This window comes from Benincasa hispida, chromosome 3, assembly GCF_009727055.1.
Source record: "Benincasa hispida cultivar B227 chromosome 3, ASM972705v1, whole genome shotgun sequence".
NCBI classification, from domain to species: Eukaryota; Viridiplantae; Streptophyta; class Magnoliopsida; order Cucurbitales; family Cucurbitaceae; genus Benincasa; species Benincasa hispida.
This window is the reverse complement of record NC_052351.1, coordinates 3883855-3911389: the sequence shown is the minus strand read 5'-3', so window position 1 is coordinate 3911389 and position 27535 is coordinate 3883855. Positions and strand designations below refer to the sequence as shown.

General features: G+C 33.4%; 2 protein-coding genes across 4 annotated transcripts; one reads left to right on the top strand and one right to left on the bottom strand.

Annotated features, from left to right (window-relative positions):
* The first annotated feature begins 5072 nt into the window (after window positions 1–5072).
* LOC120073270 lies at window positions 5073–22199 on the top strand. 3 transcript variants are annotated; one of them, XM_039026009.1, is made up of 2 exons: window positions 5073–5736; window positions 8231–8542. In XM_039026009.1, the coding sequence occupies exons 1-2, from the start codon at window positions 5424–5426 to the stop codon at window positions 8317–8319; spliced, it is 402 nt and encodes a 133-aa protein (XP_038881937.1). In that variant the 5' UTR covers window positions 5073–5423; the 3' UTR covers window positions 8320–8542. The 3 variants fall into 3 exon arrangements, 2 of the variants coding, with proteins under 2 accessions (XP_038881937.1, XP_038881938.1); XM_039026010.1 differs by lacking the exon at window positions 8231–8542 and adding an exon at window positions 22171–22199 and having other exon boundaries at window positions 5078–5736; XR_005480711.1 differs by lacking the exon at window positions 5073–5736 and adding an exon at window positions 7389–7943 and having other exon boundaries at window positions 8231–8546.
* Window positions 6800–11838, bottom strand: LOC120073269 (ADP-ribosylation factor GTPase-activating protein AGD12-like). Its single transcript, XM_039026008.1, has 9 exons — window positions 11608–11838; window positions 10818–10892; window positions 10609–10690; window positions 10316–10391; window positions 9779–9942; window positions 9227–9362; window positions 8791–8916; window positions 8553–8648; window positions 6800–7382 (listed from the first exon to the last, which is right to left on the bottom strand). Exons 2-9 carry the CDS (start codon window positions 10855–10857, stop codon window positions 7101–7103), a joined length of 1002 nt encoding a protein of 333 aa, XP_038881936.1. The 5' UTR covers window positions 10858–10892; window positions 11608–11838; the 3' UTR covers window positions 6800–7100.
* Window positions 22200–27535: the final 5336 nt, after the last annotated feature.

The following is a 27535-nucleotide window of genomic DNA, read 5'->3' as shown; positions in this document are numbered from 1 at the left end:
CAACTTTCGTGAGATTCTCTTTCTGGGAGAGAAATCTAAAAAAAAAATTGCCAAAACTTACTAAGATCAGGAAAACAATTTTCCTTTTATCACAGTTACCATGAAACCACCAATAACCTCTCACTCAATTGGTTGTTAGAGAAAAAAATTAATTATCCAACAATTAATATTATAATAAATATAAATGATAACCAACTTACCATAATATATTTATAACCTAGTTTTAATATTTCATCTCATGAAACATATAAACCATAGTCCTTTTCCTATTCCATGGTACTTAATGTAAATCTCATTTACATTAATCCTCCACTAGATGTATCTCATACGCCATATCGATCATATCATATATAATCGAATTACCTCTTGTTAATTTGAACATTTCAAATCAACACCAAGAACTGGTCCTCAACTGAATCCATCGAGGTACCAGGGAGACCTTATGGACCTGTAGCTCGAAACTTCAACAATACGTGAATAATTGACTAAACTCTTTAGTCACGGGATCCACCATCCGTTAACTGCCAGACACTCCACTAAAGACCAACAGCTGAACTCTCCTTACCACAGATATATTATGTGTCCATCTTAACCAATCAGAAGTGCGACAACCCTTCACAAATCGCTCGTAAGTATAGCTCTGCCAATAACCGTTATGCTTTTATAGTTACATCTAACTCCTTAAGTACCACTGATTCCTCTAATGAACATAAGTCATAGTCCTACTATGACTGAGTCCTCTCTTCCAAAGAGAAATTGTGGCCACTATGTTCAAGCCCCAGAATCAGCCCTTAAGGGAGTAATCTCTCTACTTATTCCTGCTTCGGAAAAGGAGTGAATTCCATCTTGTGGATTGAGTTCCCAGCTCCCAGATTAGACAAGTCCCAAAAAAGGTAGGCATGTTGAGTTGGCAATTTGGCCACTCTCACCCATATTAATCAAATGACCGCCCTCAAAGGCAGGAGTTCTCAAAATACTCAGGATTGAGGTCGTGTCGCCTATGGTCGTTTAGGTGAGATGTAAGTCTCTAGTATCAACGGCGTTATATACAGAGTCTAGTCATCTCGTGGTCCGGTCTTATACAAACTCTTTGTATAGGACACCCCCGCGCACACGTCTCCACATGAATGGTTAGGATCTACCATCTATAGTAGTTTACAACACTTGCAAACCTCTACAAAGTGAGCCATATCCATAATGTCACCAGGATCAGGTATCCTACCTTAATCCTTATACTACAGACCTATTTAGGTTATCACTTAAGACATGATCCACTTGTATATCACATATATATGCTTAAGTTCACATAAGATAACCAATGAACTTTGTTTATTGGATATGAGTAAATACCAGAATGAAATAACGATTATTTTATTCATCAAACAATATGTATCTTTACAAACAACGAGACTCCGGGAGAATTAGGACACCAATCCTAACTTTGACAACCATAAACCAAAGCAAACAGAAATGAGGCTTCATTTGAGTACCAACTATTGCTCAAAAAAAATTATTTGGAGGAGTCTTTGAATTCCCAATGAAGATGAAAGAGTGATAACAAGATCTTCCAACTTGCCTACGAGAAAACAACTTAGAAAATTTCTTTAGCTATGGCTTCCGCAACTGTCAAGTACTTGAATAGCAATATAACTTATAATCTTCCAGATGAAACCAAAACTCCAATTTCGAAATTCAAGATGAAGCTCCACTAAATGCCCATAAAAGCATGAAAAAAATCTGAACAAACTCTGAAAAATCAGCATCTTTTAACTATCTTCAAGGAAAACTAGTACATGACGAGCTCCATTTTTTAGGCCCTCAAACCAAATAGGGAAATTGAAACCATTCCAATTTAAATAAATGTCTTGAATAGAATAATTAGAAAAAATCCTTTGAGCGAAAACGTCATGAGGATGCAAGTAGACGAGCTGAATCCAAGCGAAAAGACTTGAAAAAGATCCAATAAAGATGGGAAAAAAGAGTAAGTAATATTCCAAGAAGAGTTTTAACCTTACTTTTGTGTGCTTAATTAGTTAAACTATAGACTTTATGTACTAACTTAGTCACAAGAATATTATAGGCTCGATACCACATTGATGTGAGGAACTTTCATGCATGTTGACTCGAAAAGTGAGACAAGACCAAAAGAAGTGGGCTCGCTCTCAAGTCAATGAGAGACCTGCAATGACGACAAATGCGTGTGAATGTCCCACACCAACAATTTGCATGATAATAAAATGATATTTCCTATTTCACTTAACAAAAAATGAATTCAAACTTCCAAAAATATACCATCCAAATTAAAATTGTTACGAAACCGACAACTAAAGAATATAAAAACGTAAAAAGAATCAACACAGAGATATATGTGGTTCACCAACGGTGTGTTAGTTACGTCCACGGGGCAAATAGAGAACAGTATTGTTAGAGATAATGTTTTCTAAATACACCAACGACGCCTCTAGGATTAGAAAATTTATATGCACACTACTCTAAACCCTAGAGTCATAATCGTAAATAACTACAAAAATTAAATATACGAGACTCCATATTTAATTGTTCGAAACACCAACAAACAAATTCAAGTCATCTCAACAAAAACAAAATACACAAATTAACGATAGTAATGAAAAAAAAATCCATAATATCAATACAATAATCCAAATACCATCCCCTCTCTACTCTAAGAGTAGGTAATTATCATATAAATTTATAATCAGAACCTAAACTACATATAGAAATTAAAATTTAGAAGACTGTCTCCAATATTATAATAACGTGACGTTTTGAATACCTATATTATACAATTTACTTCCACTTTCTAAACACTTCTCAAACCTTTTTTTAATATAACAAATAAAGGGCATGGTGATTTATGAAGAAAAATGGTCAATTCCTATTAAAGCTTCATGATGCTCAATCCTCCTCAAGATTCGATGTTGTATATTTATTATACATAGTTGCAAAGTTGGAGAAAACAACAAGCACATGGCACGATAATGGAACAAAAATATTTGATTTTGTAATAATTAAATATGGGTTAAATCAATTATTTAGTGTCCCAACTTTTAAGTTTGTGATCATTTTCTTTCTATAAACTTTTAAAATTATAAATTTAGTATTTAATAATTTAAACTCTTAAAATTATCCCTATTAAATATACAATTGACAATCTAACATTCTATTAAACGTAAAATGAAAATGTATATCTAATAGATGAGTTAGTTTGTGAAAAAACTTAAATTTGTCAGTGACATATGATATACAAAATTGAAATTTCGAAGAATTATTATATACAAAATTAAACGTTTAGGAGATTTATTAGGCATATGTTTGAACATTATCGACTAAATAAAAACAAACTTGAAAATTGAGACGTTGTTTGGTAACCATTTTATTTTTAGTTTTTATTTTTTAAAATTAAGTCTATAAACACTTTTTCTACCTCCAAATTTCTTTACATGGAATTGATAGGGAACCGTAGCCATGTTATCTAGTTTTCATTAATGGTTTAAAAAACCAAGCCAAATTTTGAGAACTAAAAAAAGTAGCCTTCAAAAGATTATTTTTGTTTTTAAAATTTGACTAAAAATTTAATCATTGTACTTACAAAGATGTAAGAATGAAATAGACTTAATTTAAAAAAAAAAAAACAGATACTAAACAAAGCGTAAGAAACTGAATGATAATTATATTTCAATTTAAATTATATTTTAATTTTCATGCTAATTAGATTAAAAAAAAAGTTTTGAAACCCACATGCAATAAATCATATTGATACATGTCAACAAGTTGAAGTTGAATGACAACACAAAATATTTTAATATTAAAGAATTTTAAAAAACTATTTGCAAGTTTAGGGGGGAAAAAAGATGCATATAAAACTCCACAAACTAAATAATAATTTAAAATTTTGTTTTGTTTTCTTGGGGCACCGAATATTTTTTCAATTTTTTTTCTTAAGAAAAAATTAAAGAGTAATTATTTAAAATAGTGAAATTTTTCTATATTTTTAAATAAATTGATTGTTTTTTTTTTATTTGAAAATCGTCTAGAAGTTAACTTAAATACAGATTAAAATTTAAAAAAAAAAAAACTAACATCTTAGTTTTTAATTTTTTTTTTTAAATAAAGACGACTTCAGAAATAAATTTCTAATCAACGTCTCAATTATTTTTATATTCGAGTCAATGGATCAAATTTTCAAATCATTATTAGAGTTGGTACAAAGCTACAAATCTTGTCGAGTGAAATAGATAATTTTGGAATAATCGTGGATTATTTATTTTATATTCTATGATTCTATCTTCTATAATTTGTTAAAAGAATTATACTATATTATTATGATGTAAATAAAATAACATTATTTATGTTAATTTATGAAAAACTTTAAAAATCAGACACTTAGATCCGTTTGGATCGTAGACATTATTTTACGAGTATAAATATTAAATATCTGGGATTTGAATATCTGGATTTTAAATGTCTAAGATAAATAATGTCTGTGTTTTGATATGGAGGATAATTAATAGCAGGAAGTTAGATATGTGTGTACAATTTACTAATTTTGTATATTGAAATTGGTAAATTGTAGGTGAATTTACCAATTTTGTATATAAAAGTTAAATAATTAATATTTGTGTAGAATTATTTTTCAAAACATCATTTTGGTCTATGTTATTTGAGTTTCATTCTATTGTAGTGATAGTCTATATTTTCAATTGTCTATTTATAGTCCAACAATTTAATAAATCTTAAATTTGTTCCAAAATCAAATTTTATCAAACCTAGTGACATAATAGTAATACTTTTCATGCAATAAAAAGATAAAAGATAATACGAATACATTTCCGCTAATAGAGATCAATTTCTTTGAAAAATGTCAATAATAAACTAATTAAATGAATTAATTTTAAGATTTATTGAAAGAGTAGACATCAAAACTATATATTTTAGACCAAAATAAAACAAAATCAACCTTTTGGTTTTTATTTGGTAATTATATGAAAAAATAATAAAATTATAGACTAGATAGATTTCATACGATCGTGATCATTCTATGGAGATGGATCACTAATTATGAAGACTTTTGTAAATGGGTCGTCCGGAAAATGTTGTTTCTATTTGGCTCATAGAAATGCGATGCTTGAGCTTATGGCATTTTGCACAAACCTTTTTTTTCCAAACTACCAAACAGACGAAAAAAGATTTTAAAGCGCTTTGGTATGCTTCCCCTCTACGCCAAATCCCAATCTTCATCCCATCATTGTCCTTTAACAACTCTCAATCACTCTTTCCCCATTCTTCAATCAATTCCCTATTTCATAATTTTATTTTTCCTTTCCCCCTTATAATCCAACCACTAGCCATAGCCAACCAAATCCACCCCCAGTCTTCGCTTCACCCTTAAGGAATCAGCGACCATGATTCCGATCAAATCAGTGGCAGCGATCGTCGCGTTCTTGCCATTGATCGTCGCGATCGCGGCAGCGCTGGAGATACGGCCGTCGGAGCACGGATTGGAGTTTCAGAGCCCTCCGCCGGCTGGAGACAAATCTTCGCCGGAGATGCGATCGTTTTTCGGAGGAATATCATCGCCCACACCGGAAGTGGAATTGCCGTTGCCGAAGACGATGAATTCGAGCGAGTCGCCGGGATGGTGGACCCACCGTGACGGTGGAGATAAACGAGTAAGAAATGCATTATTGGTAGCGACGGCGGCTTGTGGAATTACAGGTGTGACTTTATTAGTGGGTTCTACATTATTCTACATTTATAAGGTCAAAAATCAAAGATCATTGCCGTTATCTACAAATAATAATCACAAATAAATATGATAATCACAATTATGGCACCTCTACTTTACAATAATATCACATATTTTAAAAAAAAGAATTTAACTCCGGTTCTAATTTTTTTCTTACTTTGTATGAGAAGTCATATTCATTATCAAAAATTAGATAATTTTATTGTCATTAATTCTTTTGTTGGGAATCTCTACTCTCATAAGAAAATAATATTCTCTACTACATTTTACATGTAATTATGTTAACGTGTGGGGACTGGAGATATTAAACAGTATTTCAAACAAATCTTATAAGATTTGAAATTGAAATAATTAGAGACACTATACCTGATTATTGATGGAATCATTTTGAAGTTTTATTATATTTCGTTATATATTACTCTCCCTTCTCAAAAGAATGAATGATAAACTGAAGGTTGAAGCTTTTGGGGACAGATGGACATTGATTTAGCAGTGATCGTGATGAATGCTAGTTAACAATATTTTATTAAGATAAATTATAAAAGCCACTCTTAAAAGTAGGGTGATAATTCTAATTGTACCTTCAAACTTTAAATCATAAAAATTAAGTCCTTAAACTAATGCACAGTTTTAAAATTGGATTCTAAAACTTACTTCATGGTGCAAATTGTAACGATTGTATAAAAGTTTGAGAGTTCAATTTTTATCCTATGAAATATAATTTCTATAACCATTATAAGTTTAAGGATCAAATTTTAAAATTTATATAAGTTTGAAAACTCAATTTTTATACTTCAAAGTTTGAGAGTGTTATTACAATCGTTATCATACTTCAAGGGTGGTTTTTGCAATTTGCTCTATTAAGTATGATGGTTACTTAATTTCGAGTAAAAAAAATTGAGTCAATTGATAACTATTTTGTTTTTCATTTAGTAATGATCTTTATACATCATTAGAAACACGTGAAATTGAAGTCAAATTTCAAAAACATGAAAATCAAAGAGCTCATAACGTAAACAAGAACACTGAGAATTGAAATGCAGAGGTTTAAGTTGAGTTTCAACTCCAATGGTTTTCAAACCATCATATTTCATGGGGTTGTAGTGAATACTTAGGTTAGAACAAGGACAAACCAAGTGAAAGTAGTGATCAGATTTTGAGAACAGAAAGCATTACAACAACTGACCACAAAGTATGGATAGGCAAAAATTTCGGCCCAATATAGAGAAGAAAAACAAATAAAAGAAAGGAAAAAAAAATACACAATACCAATGACTATACCAAATAACTAACCACTCGTATTTTAATAAAATTGGGAGGGATTTATATGTACCTATTGTTCAAGAGCCATCCATTCTAGCTCTAGATCTAGTTCTCCTGATTCCACATTTTGAAGCTTGAGAGCTATCTCTTGCTTCACCTTCCCATCAACAATATTAACGGTGCTATCGGTTATGAGAGCATTATCGTGCGATTTCAGCCATTTTCCAATTTGCATGTTTGAAAACATTCCAGCATCTCCAAATGCCATCGCGGATGTTATCAAGGGCTGGAGATCAATCTCTGCTTCTCCCATTATGTCGTCTGCTGAAAATGTGTCGTAATCATATACTTGCTGCAATTTGGTGACAAGTAGAGTAATGTCAATAACAATTACAGTAGATTTTGACAAAGTAGAGTTGTGTCACCCCCATTGATGTGTTTGCATTGCAGACACATATGATATGTGAAATGTGATGGATTAATTTGTCATGTGCATCATAATTAGAGGAGATGCCACATTAATTCTAATAAATCAGCAAGCTACGATTTGTCAATTTGACTAAAGAGTACAAGTGGGCAATAAAAAAAAGAGAAGTGGAGAGAGGGAGAGAGGCCATCACGAAAGGAGCTTGGACAAGAGAAGCTGACAAAACAACAGAAAGTATCCAGGAAAAAAAAACAGAAAAAAGAAAAAAAGAACGAGTCTAATTGTTGGTAATAAGAGATCAAAGATAATAGCCAAACCGAGAGCAATGAACTTCACCGGAGACCACAGTAATGCATCAGACAATAAAAGGAAAATGATCTTTCAGGTCATATGATCATCATGGACCACAGTAATGCATCAGAAAATAAAAGGAAAATGACCTTTCAGGTCATATGGCGATCATGGTTTCCGCAGAGGAAAACCCAGGTAAAGAGATTGTTGAACTTTGAAGATTACTAAAATTTCCCTCTAGCATTCTCTTGTGCAATTAACATAACGTTATACATATTAGCAAGATGTATATGTACCATTCACATAAACCGTGATTTCAATAGCAAGAAAGATACGTTAGTACCAATAGAATAGGCAGTCTTGCTACTATACTAATGGCCGGCGTATAAGATGTCAGTTATCCCAAATTACTAAGTGCAAGGGGCAGCTTTTTAGGCTTAAAATTTGAACAAACAGAGAATGTCCTATATTGTGTGTTGCAGATAAAATAACTCGAGGAACAGGTAATTTTCAACCAAATATCAATATGCCCTTTTTTCCAGAATTGGGAGATGGGTACTACTTCCACTAACCGATGTGTGCTAGATCTGATATCGACAAGTATCTAAGAGCACACTTGCCATCCGGACAAGATGACAGGTATATTACCATCTCATACAAAATGGTTCATGCATACTGAATATAGATAGAAGATAGAACTCCAGATGGTAGTTAAACTAATCGATGGGAAACAAACTTCAGTTATTATGTTAAGATTAGAATGATTATGGGAGACCATGTAGAAAGAGCTTTAGAAAGACTTACCAACTTTATGGTTCCAAAACCTTGAGGTACAGATAGCGTCAGTTCCTCATTCCACACAGGATTCAAGTTGCTCCTGACTACACTTGTCTGGACAGTCTAAAAGAAAAAACAGCATAATGTTATCATCTACACCAAGGTGATAGAATATCACAATCATCACTTATTAACGTGATCAAAATCTATGGCAACAATGTACAAATAGATGTTCACAAGGAAAATTAGTGAGAAAACTACTAACCTGTTGTCCAAGAGTCATGACTACATAAGGATCGCTCGACATCATATCCCTGATAGCTAAGTTTGTTCCTTTAATCACTTTGACCTTCAATAATCCAATATATTCTACCATACCTTCCTGTGATTGCTTTAAATTACAGAGATAGCAGAGTTTTAGTAATATAAAATTTTTAAAATAAAAAAATAAGAAACTTATACTATAGGCTGGATAGTCATTACCATTAGTCAAAAACTAATTTACACTTCCACATTAGAAAGTAAACATGCCCTAAAAATGTTTATATGGTAACCAAGCATGAAGGGGTATTTCTTCTCCAATCTTAATTTTAGGAAGAAAGGTGTGAAATATTACAATGACCTATGATGATGCTGTTTTCCTTAATGAAGGTATATAATTGAAGGAAAACTAATAACGAAAAGGTATAGCAAGAGCTCACTGATTTTTGTGAAGAATTTGAACGAAAACTATTCATGATCTTTGCAGAAAAGCTTGCTTGAATATTGCTTTTGGCAGAGTTGGATGATAAAATTCTCAAGCTTGGTTTCAGAAATTCTTGAAGTTCATATTTGGACCTGTAATAAAAAAAATCATAATAAATAAATAAAGGAACCACACAAAGTGTGAAATTATTTGCAGTGACCATTAGTTGAATGGTTTCTGTTGAAATTATTAACATAGTTGACTATTGCCTGCCTATTGAATTCAATGCCTCAAAGTAATATGCTGATGAGTAATATGCTGAAACATCAATGAAATTGTTTCTTATCCAAAAAAAATAATATGCTGATAATTTAAGGAACTATAAAGGACCAGAAAAAATAATACCACAAAAGACCAGAAACAAATAACAAATGTAATAAGTATTCGTTCTTAAACTTTAATAGAAAAAAGGCAAGTCAAGTCAACAAGTGCATCGCTATAGAGAAGATGAATAAAACAAGAGTCCCTTAACATGTATACATTTCACCGTGATTCAATCATTTCTAACCGGATAAATTTTGAACGTTGTTCATGGGTGGCATCTGGTCCAGGTTTTGAATATCCCTCAGGGATAAAGGCTTCATAAATAGCATTTGCAGAAGAATTTCCTCCAACTTCTATCATGGCATCAATTTCATCATCATTCCATTCATCTAACGTCACTGATAACACCTGGTCCAAATCAAATAACCATGTTAGAAAAATATGTACACTGTTGTAATGTTAATAGAAAATGAAAATTAAGAACTTGAAAAATATCTTGCAAGAGATATACATGGAAGTAAGAAACAAAGGAATTATAGACAGCATGTTTATATTTTACACAACAGATAGCCTGTTCGTTGGAAGTGAAAACCAAAGAAATTTTGAAAGTCAAATTCAAGCCCACCTCCCCAATGGAGGAGCTTCAATATGCTTGGAAATTTATTGAGAAATAAAAATTGCGGGAGAAAAGAATTATTCTCATGCGATAATTGTTGACTGGTGCATATCAGGTGATAACCTTTCCACATAATGTGGAACCAACAACCATTTTTTTTTTCACCTTTGATATATGTGTACCAAGGCTTCTGTGAACACCACAACATTTCAAGCATATAAAAACTCCAATATTTGCTGACCTGCAAAAGAACATCCTCCTACTGTTATTGAGATTAAAAGAAAAGGCCTGTTTAGCAGAACAGGAAACTAAGATACAATATATCTAAATCCAATTCAATAATCTGCCTACAATGTAATCATTATGTCCTTTCATTCACATCCTTAGCTAATAATTCCTAGTTCTCCAGCAGGGTATAACATTTCATTCAGTTTGGCAAGCCATTGAACAAAACTTACGCCCATTTAGGATCTGCAGCGCGACAATCTGCACAAAAGCGATTATCCTTTAGAAGCAATAGGTCCCTTAATCTTCTTTTGCCTGCACAAGACAATAAAAGGCCTAACATTATTTTCAAGGCCACAAGAGATAAAATTTATGCATGTGTAGAAAATAGTTTAAACGGTTCATATATAGTTTGATTCTTGAATTTTAGTAAGGATACCACCTGAGCCAGGCCTCCCAAGTTCCATTGTGCGATTATTCATTGCTCCGCCAGTAATAGACGATCATCCAACAAATCCTATGGTTCAACAAGCCGCTTGAATAATTTAACCCAACAAAAACACACACAGATACACACAATTCTAAAAAGATATAAATTTACAGTAACGTTTCTTCTGATAATGAACACATAATATTAGTAATTGGAAAAAAGATAGGGTAGAATAAAGTATAATTTGAATTTAATTGGAGGATTACATGCCAAAAGCGACTCAGTCCAAGGAAAACGAAATTGGAAGAGTTTTTCAAAACCTCAGATGCGATCATTCCAATGACGAGAAAAATTAGCAACCAGAATTGACTTGAAATTTCTATTATTTCCTCCCTAAAGTTTCCTCAGCTCTAATACAAGCAAAACTTTGGGACTCTTCCATCGGGTGAAATGGAAACATAATTTACAAAATGAGAAAAGCCCCAGAAAATTACATCCTCCCAACATTCAAACATTAAATGTGGTAGATACATTCAGATACAATACAACTAAGCTCAAAAGTTTCCTATAATAATGAATCGCTAACAGGAAGAGGGTTCCTGTATAATCTGGAGAAGAATTCGAAAAATACGCTCAATCAACATCTATACCCAAATAAACAGGATTGCTAAAGATTGGAAGAATTCAAAAGAAACAACCCAGAAACAAAATGGGAAAGAAAACGTAATCAAATCGAAGATTTTTGTTATTCTCAATGATTGAAGCATGCAGTCAAATGATCCAAGTAGAAAATCATAAATACCCGGTGAGATCGATGCTTGAACAAAATCGCCGATGAGAAATGGAGAAAAAAAGGGATTGGGTCGGAAAATCTGAATCTTCAATACCCTGTTGATGTGGATGATTGAAATTTGCAGAACTCTCTTCTTCCACCCTCTTTTTTTTAAAAAATATTTTCTGTTTTATTATTTATTTTTTTTTTTTTTTTTGTTGGGGGTGGGAGAAGGGGCGGTTTGTAACTTTGAGAGAAATGGATTGGAATGGATAAGAATTATTCAGTTTTTTTTTAATATATATATTTTATGAGAATATAATAATATAGTATATGAATAATTCAATTTTGGGGAACTCAAAAAGGAGAAAAAAAAATCAATTTGGGGTAGCTAGCCATCAGAATTTGAAAGACACGTTGCGTTGTGAAATTGTCATTTTTTGTTCTATTCCTTTAATTTTTTTAGTACATTATTCCTTTTAACCTTATGGAATGTTTGGGACGAATTGATCATTATAGTTCTAGATTATTGCAGTTAAATTATAATAATTTATATTTAGGATGTAAACTATTTTAGCTTGGATTATAATAGTATGTATTTGAGGTATAAACTATTTTAATTTGAGAAAGAAATAGTAAACACTACAACAAAGAATAAAAAAATGATGAAGTAAAATAATAAAAATTGTAACAAATAGTAAATACAATAGCAAATGAAACTTTGAAATAGTGTTACGGTAGTTAATTGGAGACTACAAAATAGCATCTACTATCACAATAAGTGATTATTATAGTCTTAAGATAATCCATGTCTTAATGTCCCCCTTATATTTAATGTGTATTGTTTCTACACACCCAAATATATTAAAAGGGAAAACAAATATATTTCGGTCCTTAGATTTTGAGTCTAACTTCTATTTGATCTCTAAATTGTAAAATGTTAATCCTTACTTTTTGAGTTTGATCTTAAATTTAGTCGATAAATTTTCAAATATTACAATTCTACCCTTGAAATGTAGGTTTTGTTTCAAATTGGTTCTTAAGTTTCAATATTTGTATTTTTAACCTCGATTTTCATTAAATATTCACTTTTAGTCTTATATGTTAATGTCTATTAATTAATTTAAAAGAACTAAAAGAATTACAATTAATTAGATTTCATTATTTATTTTCATTACTACTAAAATTAACTTTAAAAATTCACTTCATAATTATTTTACATCAATTAATAGATATTATACCAAAGACTAAAGTGAGTATTTAGCCTAAAATTTAGACTAAGAGTGTAAGTTTTGGAACCTATGGACTAAATTGAAAAAAACCTCAAACTTTAATGATATAATTGTAGTATTTTAAAACACATGAATTAAACTGCAATCAAACTCAAAATTTAAAGACTAAAAGCTGTGTCGGATTTTTTATTTCATCATCCTTATTTTTGTTAATTTTTGTGATGTTGTCATATTGAGAGTTTGCTAGCTTATAAGATAAAATAAACAAAAAAAATAAATAAATAAACTTTTTGAGTAATAAATATTGTTATTTTATTTTATTTCATATTTGTACAATATGTTTTTCTTCTATATATTATATACATCTTGGAGTATTAAATTGCATTTTGCTAGTTTTATATAAATTATTCCTAAGAATAAAGAAAATGAAAGAATGTTTAAGTTATGAGATAATAATACCGTGTTATAGTTAGTTAAATAAAATGTCAAAGCGAGCATAGCTCAATTGACATCTAAATATAATAGTAATCCGTGGTCGTTGTTCAAATCTCTCCTTCCCAATTGTTGTACTCTGAAAGAGAAAAAATATTTTAAAATTTTGTCATTACAAAAGTTGTAAAAATCATACAATAAAGATGGGTGTGGAACACCAACAGAATTATCTCCTAATATATATATGATCATCCTTTAAATAGTAAAAAAAGTTAAAAAATACAGATTTAAGAGAATTCAAAATTGGCTGCAAAGGAAAATTTTTAAATCCTTCCAAAACTGATTTTCTTTTTTTCCAAACAACAGAATTGATTTCAAATATTTGAAATCTTCCTAAATCCATGGTTCCAGGATTAGTTCATTGACCAAAAATCACATCACTTGCGATGTTTTTCTTCCAAAAAAAAACTAAGCCTAAATTGCGAGATGAGGAAGATGATTGATATTATTAATTTAGAGCTTCCATCTCATATTCTTGACCTAATTTTCTCTAAACTTCCCATCCCTATTTTGGCTATTTGTAGGCTGGTTTGTAAAGCTTGGAACAATTTGATTTTGAGTTGTAAGTTTGTTCCAAATTTGAAGGTTTTATTTGCCCATATTTTTTTCTCATCATCCGAATAAGCTCCATTGTATTGAGTCTATTGACTTTGATTCCATACCTTTGAAAAAAGGGAAGAGTTGTATTGTTGCTTCATTTACCCTCCATCCTCGTTTCTCCACAATTGAAAATGTCAATTCTTGTAATGGGCTATTTTTGTTTTGTGGATAGAAGAGGAAAAAAAAAACGAAAGCTTGTGTTTTGATACTAAATCTAATAACAAAGGAATACATCCTTCCTTCACATGATTATGGTGTGGCCAATCCTTACTTATGTGAATATTACTAACAGATTTGGTTTTAGCTTGTAACGACCCAAGTTTAGGAGAGGTGGTATTACATCCGAATGAAATGGATCATGAGGACATGAAAGTTGAAAGTATATTAAGTTACTACATATACCAACAAGGTGCACCTTCCTTTTCCGTGGCTCAATTATAGGAACTCCAAAGTTTTTCGATAGCTCAATCATATGAACTCTAAAGTTAAGCGTGCTTAGCTTGGAGCAATTCTATGTTGGGTGAGGTCGCAGGAGAATGTCGAGGCCATCAGAACCGAATCCGGATTTCGAATCCAGGTCTGAATCCTAGGCCCGGAATGTTACATAGCCCTAATACAAAATAGTTAGACCTCCGAGAGAGACACCAAAGGGCTTATTTGTAGCTTACATTTTCACATTTGGAGCAAGTAGTTATGGGAAATGGACTAGTGGTCTTATTCGGATTTTATTGGAAAGCATGCCATTTCTTTCGACATCATGATAGAAGTTTCATTTTATGTTTTGATGTAGAAGATGAGAAATTTGAAGAAATTTCTCTTCTCCAAATCGGGCAAAAACAAGCTTTTCTTTGTTGTTTTGAAATTCAGTTCTTTAACGGCAGTCTATATGCCTCTTGTCTCAACACTAAAATTTACCGCTTTCATGTGTGGAATATGAAGATGGAACAAGATTATTCATGGACCGATGAATTTGTTATACCCATTGCTGGGATGATGCATTAAGGTGTCTAGTAAATATAATCTTCTCCAACTCATCTAAATTTTTAAAGATGGAAAGATCTTGTGTCTTGATTCTACGATGAATCATTTAATCTTGTATGAATCAAAGACCAAGAAGACTGAGGCATTCTATCATGAGCTATGTGATAGATCTATCCAAAATTTTTGGATTTATGAAATAGATTCGTTCGGGCCAATTTGATAACATTCAATATTTTTTGTTTCTCATTTCTTGTTTCTTGTTTCCTCTTTCCTTTTTTTTGAAAACAAAAAATAGGAATATGTTTGATAATTATTCATGTTTCATTTTTCTTTAAAAAAAAGAAACAATAACAGAAACTTGTTTGATAACTATTTCTTGTTTCTTGTATTTTTTTCCTTACATCTTTTTCCATATTTTATAGATTAAATATAATCTAATTATATAAAATAAAAAGATATATAGCATGCATTAAAGTATAAAAAATAGTTATCAAATATTTAAACAATCGAATACACATAAGTCCCAATGTAAAATTAATATCTATAATACAATTATTTCTATCATTCATATGTTGCTGAAATTTGATTTACGATATTATTTCTTAAGTCATTTGTTTTAAATTTTAAATGATGTAGTCTCAAATCTAACTCAATTATATTATTATATAGATGTTGTGGTTGTAAAAATATTAAAGGAACCTAAATAAATATCTTAATAAACAAAATTTATATTTAAATAAAATTATAATTGGTTTCGTATATCAGAAAAATTTTAAAAAGGTGAATTTAAAAAATATATAAAATGTATTTTGCAAAATTTAAAATTCAAATTTCAAAAAATATTTATATATACATATTGAAAAGGAAAATTATTTTAAATGACAAAACTGTTGAAAATATTTACAAATAGTAGTAAAATATCACAGTCTATTTGTGATAGACCGTGATAGACAGTAAAATTTTGTTATATTTGTAAATATTTTTGTTTATTTTCCTATATTTGTAAATATTCCTATTGAAAATTTGAATTTTGAAAATCAAGATAATATATAAATCTAAATATTTGAAAATTCAAAATTCAAAATTAAATTTGCTATATTTGTAAATTAAATATGCGTTTCGAAGGAGTTCAAAACTGTATAATGGGGACTGTACAGTACGTCGTTGCGTTGTGCCCTAGAGTCGCGACGCTACAGTGCGGCGAACGAAAGTCAATCTCTGTAGCGTCACGATGCCTATGGAGAAGAAGCGTGGTCTAACTCCGATTTGCATGTAGTTCGTGGTTAATTTATTAGTCTCGTTCAGTTCGCGGGTTCTCCGATTCGGCTAGTTTTGGTTCTTTTGGACCAGTTGTGGCTAGTTTGAGCAGTTCAAGGCTTGATTCACCTATTTCGAACCAACTGACTTTTTTTGTAATAATTAGATTTATTTATTTGTTTTAGGTGTCCAACCCGGTCCTTTAATTGTATGTAAATTATGCATGTGATGTATGGTTTATATTTATTATTATATGTCATAATGTATGTCATATAGTAAAAGTCTCACCATAGGTTATGTATTTAATTTCATGCATCATTTATATTATAGATGTTATAATATATATATATATAATTGTATGATTTAATTTTTATAGCATGCTCATACATCATATAATATAAATGTTATAATATATGCATGCATGCATTAATGACATATACATGCATCATTTATATTATAAAAGTTATATTATATAGTATAGATGTTTGTATGGTTGAATGATATTGAATATTTCATTACCTTATTATATGAATATTATATATGTTAGTAATGAAATGAAATTGCATGAAGCATGACACTAACTTAGGTAATTTATAATAGTTATAATTCACTAAGTATGTCAATGAATGAAATTGTATGGTTTTAATTTTTTTCATTTGTTTATAATAGTTATAATTAAATAAAATTAGGAATTAAAATTGATCATTCAAAATTGCATGCAAACCTTAGGTTAAAATCATTTTTAAAATAGTTTTGAAATATGATTCACATAGACCTAAGATCATATTTCTAATGGGATTAGAAATTAAGTTTAGTCTTTTAATCAGTTTAATAGGATTAAATTGATCTTAATTAAAAGATTAAAATGTATCTATAAGAGACCTTTTGTTTAAAGCTAGTTTTGTCTAAGCCGGGGTATTTAAGTTGACGGAAATGTAACATCCCTACTTGGGAACTGACATGGAAAGGTGAATTAGATAGATTTGTTACAAGCATGCAATTATTGGTTAACGTTTGTTAAAGTGTTTAATAAATCTTAATCAAAATTGTTGTTTTTGGGCAAACTAAACAATCACTTAGTTAAAATGTAACATCCCAAAATTTTGTTCATAATATAATTTCAGTATCTTCTAATATTTGAGGACATTTTTGGAATTTTGGAAATTCAATTTTTGATTATTGAGATTTAATTTAAATTGGGAAATTGACTTTTAATTTTGGAATTTGGTTTTGAAGAGGAAGAGGAAAGGATTATATATATATATACACATACATTTATAGTTGGGTGTGTCTAAAGGAAAGAATAAAAGAAAAAAAATAATATAAAGTAAAATCAATTAAACTTTTATTTTATTTTATTTTTCATTTTCTTTAAAAAAAAAAAGTATCCCCCTCTCTACAACCCTCGCCGAACGCCCTTCTCTCTCGCGTCTCTCCCTCGCTGCAACCCTCCCGAGCACCCCTCCCTCACTGTCCAATCTAAGCTAGCCATTGTAACACGCCTCGTCCACCACTCGGTTCGAGCCAGTCTCTGCTAGTTGTGAAGCCCGATTGTCCGCATCGTCGATTGGACTCGTTGCAGGAAACCGCGCTGCGCCAGATCGGAAGGGATCCAGCCGTGAGCGCCTTCATTCGCGCTAGTTGCAGGTTTCCTGTGAAACCCGAATTTCAATTTCCCTACTTAAACAGGTAATTAAGAGAATTAACTAAGTATAAGTTAAATCCTATGTTGGAGAGAAGGAAATTACTAAGTGTTGAATAGATTTTCCTTGAGTAGTTTGGAGATAAGCTTTTACTAGTGGAATTTAGCTAAGTATGAAGCCAAAAGGAACCATGCATTGGGTGTTAGCAAACATTAACACATGAGATGAGGCTAATTGTAGTATGAAGCCGAAGGCAACCATGCGAGAGCTTGTGAGGTTGAACGCATGATTGGCTGAGGCATTGGCAAAAGGCATTGCCTAAAGTCGCCCATGAGTTGAGAATGTGTGAGTGAAAGCGGAAAGAGCGAGATATTGAGCGCAAGGCACTAGGAGACGATCGTGTAGCAAATGAGCAGCGCTACACGATGAGGTAGATGATGAGGTAGGCAATCGTATAGCAAATGCGCGGAGCTCAGCAATGCGCTAGACGATCATGAAGATGCGCACAACGTTAAACGATGAGAAGTGATGCGCTAGATGATCAAGCTATATAATAGGCAAAGACACTACACAATCAGTGTAAGCGCTAGACGATAAACGTAGAAGTTGGATGATAGCGCTAGATGATAGCATTAAGCATTAAACGATGCGCGGGCGCTAAGCGATAAGCTATACGATGAGTAAACGCGGTACACGATAGGCGGAATACTAAGCGATGGACGTTACGCGATAGACGTATGCACTAGGCGATGATGCTAAGCGATGGGCAGATGCATTAGACGATAAGGCGTCAGTATTAAATGATGGAGCTAAACCATAGGCGCGGCAGCTAAGCGATTGGCTATGCACGAGAACGTTGAGAGCGAGATCGTTTACTAAACGATTGAGCTACACGATGGGGCGTTGGAGCTAAGCGATAGATGCAAGAACTAAGTGATGGAGCGGTGCTGAGGCTTTCGTTACGCAAGTTTGATGAGCTCACTTGGACAAATGGTTGTACCGAGAGATGGTTAGACTTGAGTTAATAGAAGCTGGACAAATTAAGTTTCATGCAAAGGAAGTCTTATGCATGAGGAAGACAACTCAAGTAGGTGTGTGGCATGAGAGTAAGTGAATGTCAAAGGAGTAGGTGGTGGCAAAACATGGTGCAAACACCCCAAAATAGGAGGTGTCTTGCGTTGAGACATGGTAAAGATGATAAGGATCATTTCCTTTGGCCTATAAATACCACCACAAGATGTCTCTTCCATTCACAAGCTAAATCTTCTTCAAAGAATGTTAGGAAGAGGGTTAGAAAGTGGATTTTAAGGAGACCATGCATTGGGAGTGAGACCATGCGTCGATCATGAAGTTCCAAGAGGAGTAGATGTTGTCGGACAGTGAAGTCTGGAAGTAGCATTAACTTAGGACGAGGATTTCTCCCAGAATACTCGTGCGTTTGGAGTGATTTCAAAGCCACGTGAAAGCTCTAAGAGTCTAGTTTTCAAGGTAGGGCTGTCAGAGAAGAAGCTCCAAGGAATCAGGCTGGAGAGAGTGGAAAAGATAGAGGGGTCGAGCTTTCGGGTAAGCTTGGGCTAGTCTTGATGATTTAATTGTTGGGGTTGATGCCCTAAAGTCTCGTGTTCTGTAGTTTGTAAACAGTTTGTACGAACGTTTGTGTTGTATAATATATGATATTTACTTCACATCTTGATTTTGCTCAGTTGTATATTTTATTTGCTTTACCACAAACCAATAAATAAAAATTCCCTAGTTATCTGTATGTAACTTAAGCATGTATATGGTAACATACAAGTGGATCATGTCTTGAGTGATATCCAAAATGGTCTGTAGTATATAGATATAGGAGGGAAATCTTATCCTGATAACGTTACGAATGCGGCCCGCTTTATGGAATGGTCACAAGTGTTGTGACTTGTCACAGATGGTCTGATCCTGATCATTCATGTAGGGGACATGCGAGCGGGGGCTTCCTATACAAAGCGTTTATATAAAACCTGACCACAAAGTGTTAACGTCTCGTTATATAATACCGTTCATGACAGAGACTTCACTTCACTAGGATGACCATAGGTAACATGACCTCAATCGTGAGTGAGTTTGGAACTCCTGCCATTGAGGGCGGTCCTTTGATTTGTATGGGTGTGAATGGCCAGGTCGCCAATTCAAACCTACCATTTTGGGGATTCATCTGATTTGGAAGCTGGGAACTCAGCTACACAAGATGGAATTCACTTCTTCTCCGAGGCAGGGGTAAGTAGATAGATAGCTCCCTTAAGGGCTGATTCCAAGGATTGAACAATGTGGCGCCACGCACCTTTTCTTGGCTCGAGAGGTGTTCACACATAGTTGAACTATGTTATATTATTCATTAGAGGAATCAGTGGTACTTAAGGAGTGAGATGTAACTACAGGGGCGAAACGGTAAATTGGCTCAACTGTACTTACGAGCATCTGTGAAGGGTCATTGTACTCATGATTAGTTATATCCGATGGACACAGAAATATATCTTGGTCTTTAGTGGAATGCCTAGTAGTTAACGAATGATGGATCTCGTGGCTAAAGAGTTTAGTTAGCTATTCACATACCGTTGAAGCTTCGAGTCATATGTCCATTAGGTCCCCTGGGTAGCTTAGATAAAGTCAAGAATCAGTGTTTGGGTCAGTTTGAAATGTTCAAATTGACAAGAGGGAGTTCGATTATATATGATATAATTGAACTGGTTAATTATATATGATATAATTGACTAAATGTATGAGATACATTATTTTGGAGGAAATTAAATATAAATATGATTTATATCAAGTGGAGGAGAAATTACTATAGTAGATATGTGATATCAAACTATAGGGTAGGAATATAATATGATTATATTCATTAATTATTAAATTGGTTAATTATGAGATAATTGGCCATTTTATTCTCCTCAATCATGCGTTAGTGGGAGCAGCTGCATTTGGTTATGGTAACCGATGAATAAAATAAAAATTGTTTTCATTTGGTAAAATGGTTTGAAAATTCACAATCGGTGTGAAAACGTATCGGTCGCCTAGCTTGAGAGCCTATATGATAGTAGCTCATTGTCTAAACGATCACACACCAACGCCTAAACGATCGCTTGCCTTTTCCTAAACGATCGATTAGCTTTCCTAAACAATCGCATAACATGCTACATTTTCTAAACGATCATCTACCTTTTATTAAACGATCGCTTAGTAAAACCTACACGATCGTGTAACTTCATCTAAACGATAAGCATCTCTACTATATGATAGCTCTTTCTCTCCCACTTGCTTAGAGGTTCTTCCTCCTACCTCTACCAAATTCATCAAAGACCACACTTTGGATTCTCACTCTAAGAATACCAAAGGCTCCAACTGGTGGTGTCATCCTCGTTGTCTACTTGTTCGTGACTGTTCGTGTTACTTCCATTCATGTAGATGATCGTATTACCGCAGCCGACTGATTTGCTGGGTGATAGTTCGTGTAGAGGTTCTTCAGTTGCTTTGAGTTTAACGTTTGAAAAGAGTCTTCAACTAGTATGAGAACTCTCTCCTTTGTGTTTTATTTATAGAAGTATGTCGTTAATTAGTGTTAATTTGCACAATTATCTGTTAGAACGTATATGTTGTATTTCGGTCACAATGAAATCGAAAAGATCCGAATGTGCTCATGGATGCTCTTTGTTTAGAGTTCCTTCGTTAATGATTCCGTTCAAACCACAAGGTATTATGAGCTAAGATTTTAAGGGTTCAAAAGGAAGCCCGAGGTGATCAAGAAACTTCTAGAAAGAAAGGTTCCTATCTTATCAAGGTAAGTGGTTATTTCCCTTAAGCCTTAAAGCATATCTTTTAGAGTATATGTATATGCTTATGTTATGAATGAGTAAATAGCATGAAAATAAGATTATATGATCGGGATGGTCAGGGGGTCAATAGACCTAGTTCCTGAGCCCCCAATGGAACTTTACAGGATGGCCAGGGGATCGAGAGGTCAAGTTCCTGAGCCTGTGGGAGGAACCTCGTATGGGATGGTCAAAGGGCCAATAGGCCTAGCTTCTGAGCCCATGAACGGGGAGCTATGTGCAGCTAGGAGACATAGGGAACAAAAAGGGAACACAAAAGAGTAAGCGTTTACAATTAGTAACAGTTAACTATCTACTGTGTGTAGGTAGAGAATAGACTCATTCTAAGTAGTTATCAGTTTAACTATCTACCGTGCAGGTAGATAGAAGTTGAGACCAGACTCATTCAAAGTGGAGATTTTAGTATGAACCTCGTATATATGATATGCTTGTTATTTATGAGTTGAAATATACTTTAGAAGTTGCTTACCACTCACTTAGCTTTGTGAAGCTCATTCTTTCCTTTCATGTTTTTCTTCCCAGGTAGCGAAAGATGAGGAGTTCTAGGGTACTGCTAAGGTCTAGGTCTGCCACAAGCCATAGTCACACTTTCGGGGTTTTAAGAATTGTTGTTGTAAACTTTATAGTTAAGTCTTGCAGTTGTATAAACATTACATTATTGTAATAGAATGGGCCTACTCAATCAGTTGTTGTTTATCTCCTTGACTTAAAGTTTACTGAGAGGAAAGAGGTTCAGATGGGCAGTAGGTATCACAAAAGGGTGGTATCTTTGGTCCGTCGTGCCTCTCCTCGGGCTTAGAAGGCGGGCTCGGGGCAGGGTGTGACACTTCCAGTCATTTACCCAACCGCCTTTCGCGTTCTAGGTCAGCCAGCTGCTTGCCGTTCGGCCCTTTGTGCCCTGCTGTTCGGTTTCACCACCACAGGAGCCAATTGACCGCTGTTCATCCACACCGCTCGAGTACATTCAACCCTCAGTCGTCGTTCGCAGCCGTCCTGCGTCGTCCAGCCCCTAGCCACCGTTGTTGTTTTGTCACCGGATATGTTGTTGGTTAAGTTTTTGGCAATTTGGTTGTTTTAGAGTGCCCATTGGTTAGGTGTAAGCTTTAGGGCAAAGATTTAATCTGCCTTCATTTTGTTTTGGGTTCCTAGTCGTCATCCACTAGAAGTGAAGCTGACTGAGGAGAGATTTTGGAGATTGGAATCTTGAGAACTTTTGTTGAGTGGGCTTCGTTGGGTAAGTTGATTAGTAATGGTTGAATTAAATTTCGTGTGTTTTCAAAGGTTGAAATTTAATATCATGTTTTGTCTTAAGGGGACTGAAATGAAAGATTTGTTGTTGGAGACTGTTCGCTTGGATTAATATCTAAATGTAGCTCAAGGTAAGTAATCGTACTACTGGAACTTCCTCGTGCCAGGCAATATTAAGCATGTTGTATTGAGGTTATTTGTTAGATTGATTGCTACGTATAATTTCTTGAGTGAGTTGCACGCTAGATACGCATGAAAGAGGATTGAATGCTAGCATGATTTAAGTACATTTTATTCTTTCAGATTCTGTTGAATCTGAGGATGATGAGATGTATATGTATGTTATGGAACTATTATGATGAGATGTATATATATGTTATGGGACTATGATGACGAGATGTATATATATGTTATCGAACTATGATGATGAGATGTATATGTATGTTATAGAACCATGTTATGATACTTGTGATGTTGAAATTGTGATAGTGTCTTCACTGTTAGTTAGATATCCACTAAAGGTTGTGTGTCTTCCGGGATTCACCAGAGATTATGTTTCTTTCGGGATTCACTAAAAGTGGTGGTTTCCTTCGGGATCCACCAAAGGTTGTGTTTCCTTCGGGATTCACTAGAGGTGGTGCTTTCCTTCGGGATTCACCAGAGGTTGTGTGTCCTTAGGGATTCACTAGAGGTGGTGGTTTCCTTTGGGATCCACTAGAGGTTGTGTTTCATTTGAGATTCACTAGAGGTGGTGTTTCCTTCGGGGTTCATCAGAGGTTGTGGGTCCTACGGGACTTACTAGAGGTAGTGGATATACTTAACTACAGTAGGATGAAATCCAGATATCTATGTATATATGTGTCAAATGAGGACTATTGGAGTGCTTACATCCCACCAGAAGTAGGCATCTAGAGGACATAGATGCCTTGCCTAACCCCGGTATTGAAGTTACTTACTGAGTATTTTATACTCATCCTTTCTCATGTTGATGTTTCAGGTAAAAGCAAAGACGTTCCGGTGAAGGACAAGCGAAATCCATAATCGAGCCACTGGAACCAGTTTTAATGCTTCCGCTCATGTTTTAAGAGTTCTTTTATGTTTTTAACTTTCAGTCTTGTTATTTGGAAACTTACTATTAAGATTTGTTTTTAGACCTATTTACTTCTATTTATGATTTATGGGTACTCTATCATTTTTTTTTAATATTTGAATTTAGTGGAGGTCTTTTAAATTTACCTTATTGATTTAGCATTTATTTCACATAAAAGGGTGTCGTTTTAAGTTCCATGCATGCATGTGTTTAGTAATGACTTAGCTTGAGTCCTAGGGATTCGGGTTGTTACAGTTGATATCAGAGCCTGTATTTTGGGTTCTGAAGACTGGCTTACAATGTAAGTCTAGATAGTCCTTATGGCCCAGTAACGGATTCCTCGTCATTGCCATGTATGTCCTAATAATGGAATTTTTTAGTATAAACACGAGATTAGCTAATGTATCATTTGTTGGGTTTTATGTCCTAAAACTCATGATTTATAAATAATAAACTTATTATGATAAATTCAATAAAGTTGTTATTGAAGTTTGATTCAATAAAGTTGCATTGAATATATGAATTGCTTATTTCGTTTTAGAAATCAATCCAATAAACTTAAAGATCCATGACTATTATATAAATACTTGAACTTTATGTGGAGACAAAAAAGTGGATCAGGTTCAATAAATAGCCAAAGTGATCTATAGTATACGAATATGGTTGGGTATCTTATTCTGGTAACACTATCAGATGCAGCCCACTCTGTAGTTGTAAGGTGCTACAAACGAAGTGATCCTAATTCGTTCATGTATTAACATGGGAGTGGGGGCGTCCTACGCAATGAGTTTGCATAAGATCGGACCAAGAAATAAGTCACTCTTACTTTATAATGTTGTTCACTATTTAAGACTGGCTATTTATCTTAGATGACCTAGGTAACTCAATCTTAATCTTGAACTAACTATGAACTCCTGTTTATTCGAAATTATCCATAGATTTGTATAGGTAAGGGTTTTCTCAACAGTGCCGGCTTAATAAGCCTCTCATTTCAGGAGTAAGATCGGGTAGATAGCTGGGGACATAGGGTGCAAGATGGAATTTACGCTACCCGATTTAGGGATAGTAGGAAGATTGTTCTCTTAAGTGTTGAATCCAAGCATTGAACAAGGGGCCTCACCCTCTCGCTGGCCCGAGAGGGATCCAGTTTAGAGATTGGATCACAAACCAATTGTTAACTAGAGAATCAGTTGAACTTAAGGAGCAAGACGTAATTTCGGGGGTAAAACAGCATTTGACCCAGCTGTTATTACGAACAACCTGTGAAGGGTTGACTTACTGATTATGGTTAAATCAAGTGGACACAAATATATCAATAGTGAGGAGAGTGCAACTATCAAGCTATAGTGGTGTGACTCGATAGTTAACGAATATTAATTTATTCGATCTAAAGAGTTTTAGCCAAATAATCTCAAATCGTTAGAGCTCATGATCTGTAGTCTATAAGGTTCCTCTACTAGCTCGTAAAACATGAACACCTTGAATTAGTAAATTGAGTGAATTTGGAACGATATCAATATGAAGTATTCAAATTGATTTTCAATTTGAAATGTTCAAATTGAATTTAGGATTTGAGTCTGAATAGTTCAAATTCAAATTAGGGTTTGTATAATTATATTCAATATAATTAATTTACATTTAATTTATCGAAATTAAACGAAATCAGAGATTTTATAATATTTAAATATTGATTTAAATGTTAATTATATGAATAGGATTCATCTTTAAAATTAGGTGTATGATTAATTTAATCATTGATATTAAATTATTATTTAATTAATTAAAATCAAATTAATTTTCAAATTTAATTCAATTTGAGAAATTGAATTCTTAAATTTTAATTTAAATTAATTGAAATTGATTTTCAAATTGTATTTGAAAATTGGAAATTTTCACTTAGTGGAAAAATCCAATGTTTCACCACTAGTAGGTAGAACTCTACAATTCACACAGCTATCCCACTCAATCTTCAAGATTGAGGTGTCTTTGACTAATTCAATCATGCCTGCATGTAGTTGAAGAATAAAAACACTCCAATTTGGCAAAATTGAAGGCTGACTAGTTGCTGGAAAATTTGTTCCTGTTGAGTTCTTCAACTTCACTACAAAAAAACCCGCTACATTCCCTCATAAATTCACTCCATTTTTTAGTTCCACTATTCAAATTCAAGGCTGAGAATAGTAGAGAAGATCTCTTGGTGGTTCACTGAAGATTTGGAGCTGAAATCACATGAAGAGCAACTTGGATTTGGAGGATCTTTAAAGGTATATGTTGAAACCTTCTCGATACCCTATGAACATGCTTATTTTGTTGTCAAAATTAAGGAATTAGAATGCTTAATGATCCTATTTTATTCCGCTGCTTTGGATGAGGTAGGATGCTCGAAGGCTAACAAGTTGTAGAGATCGAGTTTGGAGCTGAAAATTTGAGGTTAGTAAGTTAACTCAGTTCTTAACAACTTTTGTGAAGGATGTCTGAGCTAAATGTGAAGGGAGACAGGTGAAACTATAGGAAGAAACGACTAGTTTGATGTTTCGAGTAGTCTGGAGCAAGATGGAGGAATTTCGAGTTATCTATTGAACGAAGAGGAGCTAAACCCTGAAATTTGGGGGTCTCGCTGGTTTTGTTTAGTTTCGCTAGTTGTTTGGTCTCGCCAATAAGCTAAACTTTAATGCTAAAGATCTACTTGTTATACCTTTATGGGAATCTTAGGGAATCTAACAAAGGAAATTATACTATTTTAGGCCGAGAAGAGCTGAAAGAAGCCTATAAACCATTAAGGGCTGGGATAAGTAGTGAGTGACTAATGTTTCAATGTTTTAAAAGTTTATGTTATGCAAGCTATTCTCATGCCAAGTTTTATATACATTTCCAAGCGACTTGTCTTTATGATTAAAAAAACACAACCAATGCATGATATTTAACAAAGTATGATTTTTCTAAGTATGTTGTCTATGTTTAACCTATACTAAGGCTTCTACGAGCTAGTTCACTTGATTGAAGTTAACTTGTTTTCTAATGGTAGAAGCATGCATTAGGAGTGAGGTTAAAGTTCTACAATGCTTTGTTGTGCTATGTTTTGAACACTTAGCTATCAGTATATGTGTTGATATTTCTAAAGCACAATGAATAAAGGATGTCGAAGTAGGGAAGGTGTCCTAAAGTGTTTTCTATGCTATGTTTTAAAACTTCATTCACTAATGCTTTTTGAGAATTTGATAGCCCAAATGGGTCGAATACTAAAGGTAGGGAAGGTATCCAAGTAAACGTACCTAAGGTATCGATGGTACTTAGTAAACTCCACATGCACATAAGTAGTTCAGTATAAAGAGATCGAGGTAGGGGTCTCCTAGCCACATTTTAGTATAAAGAGATCGAAGTAGGGGTCTCTCCTTGCCAGAGTTGACGTTGGAAATTAAAGCGATAGATGTTCATTCTCAACTAAGGTTCAGTTGGTTTTATAAAATAAAAAAAAAAACGATGTTACGTTTTCCAGTTAAACTTTAGATGTTTTATGTTAATGTTTAAAGCACGAGATTTACAGTTTTC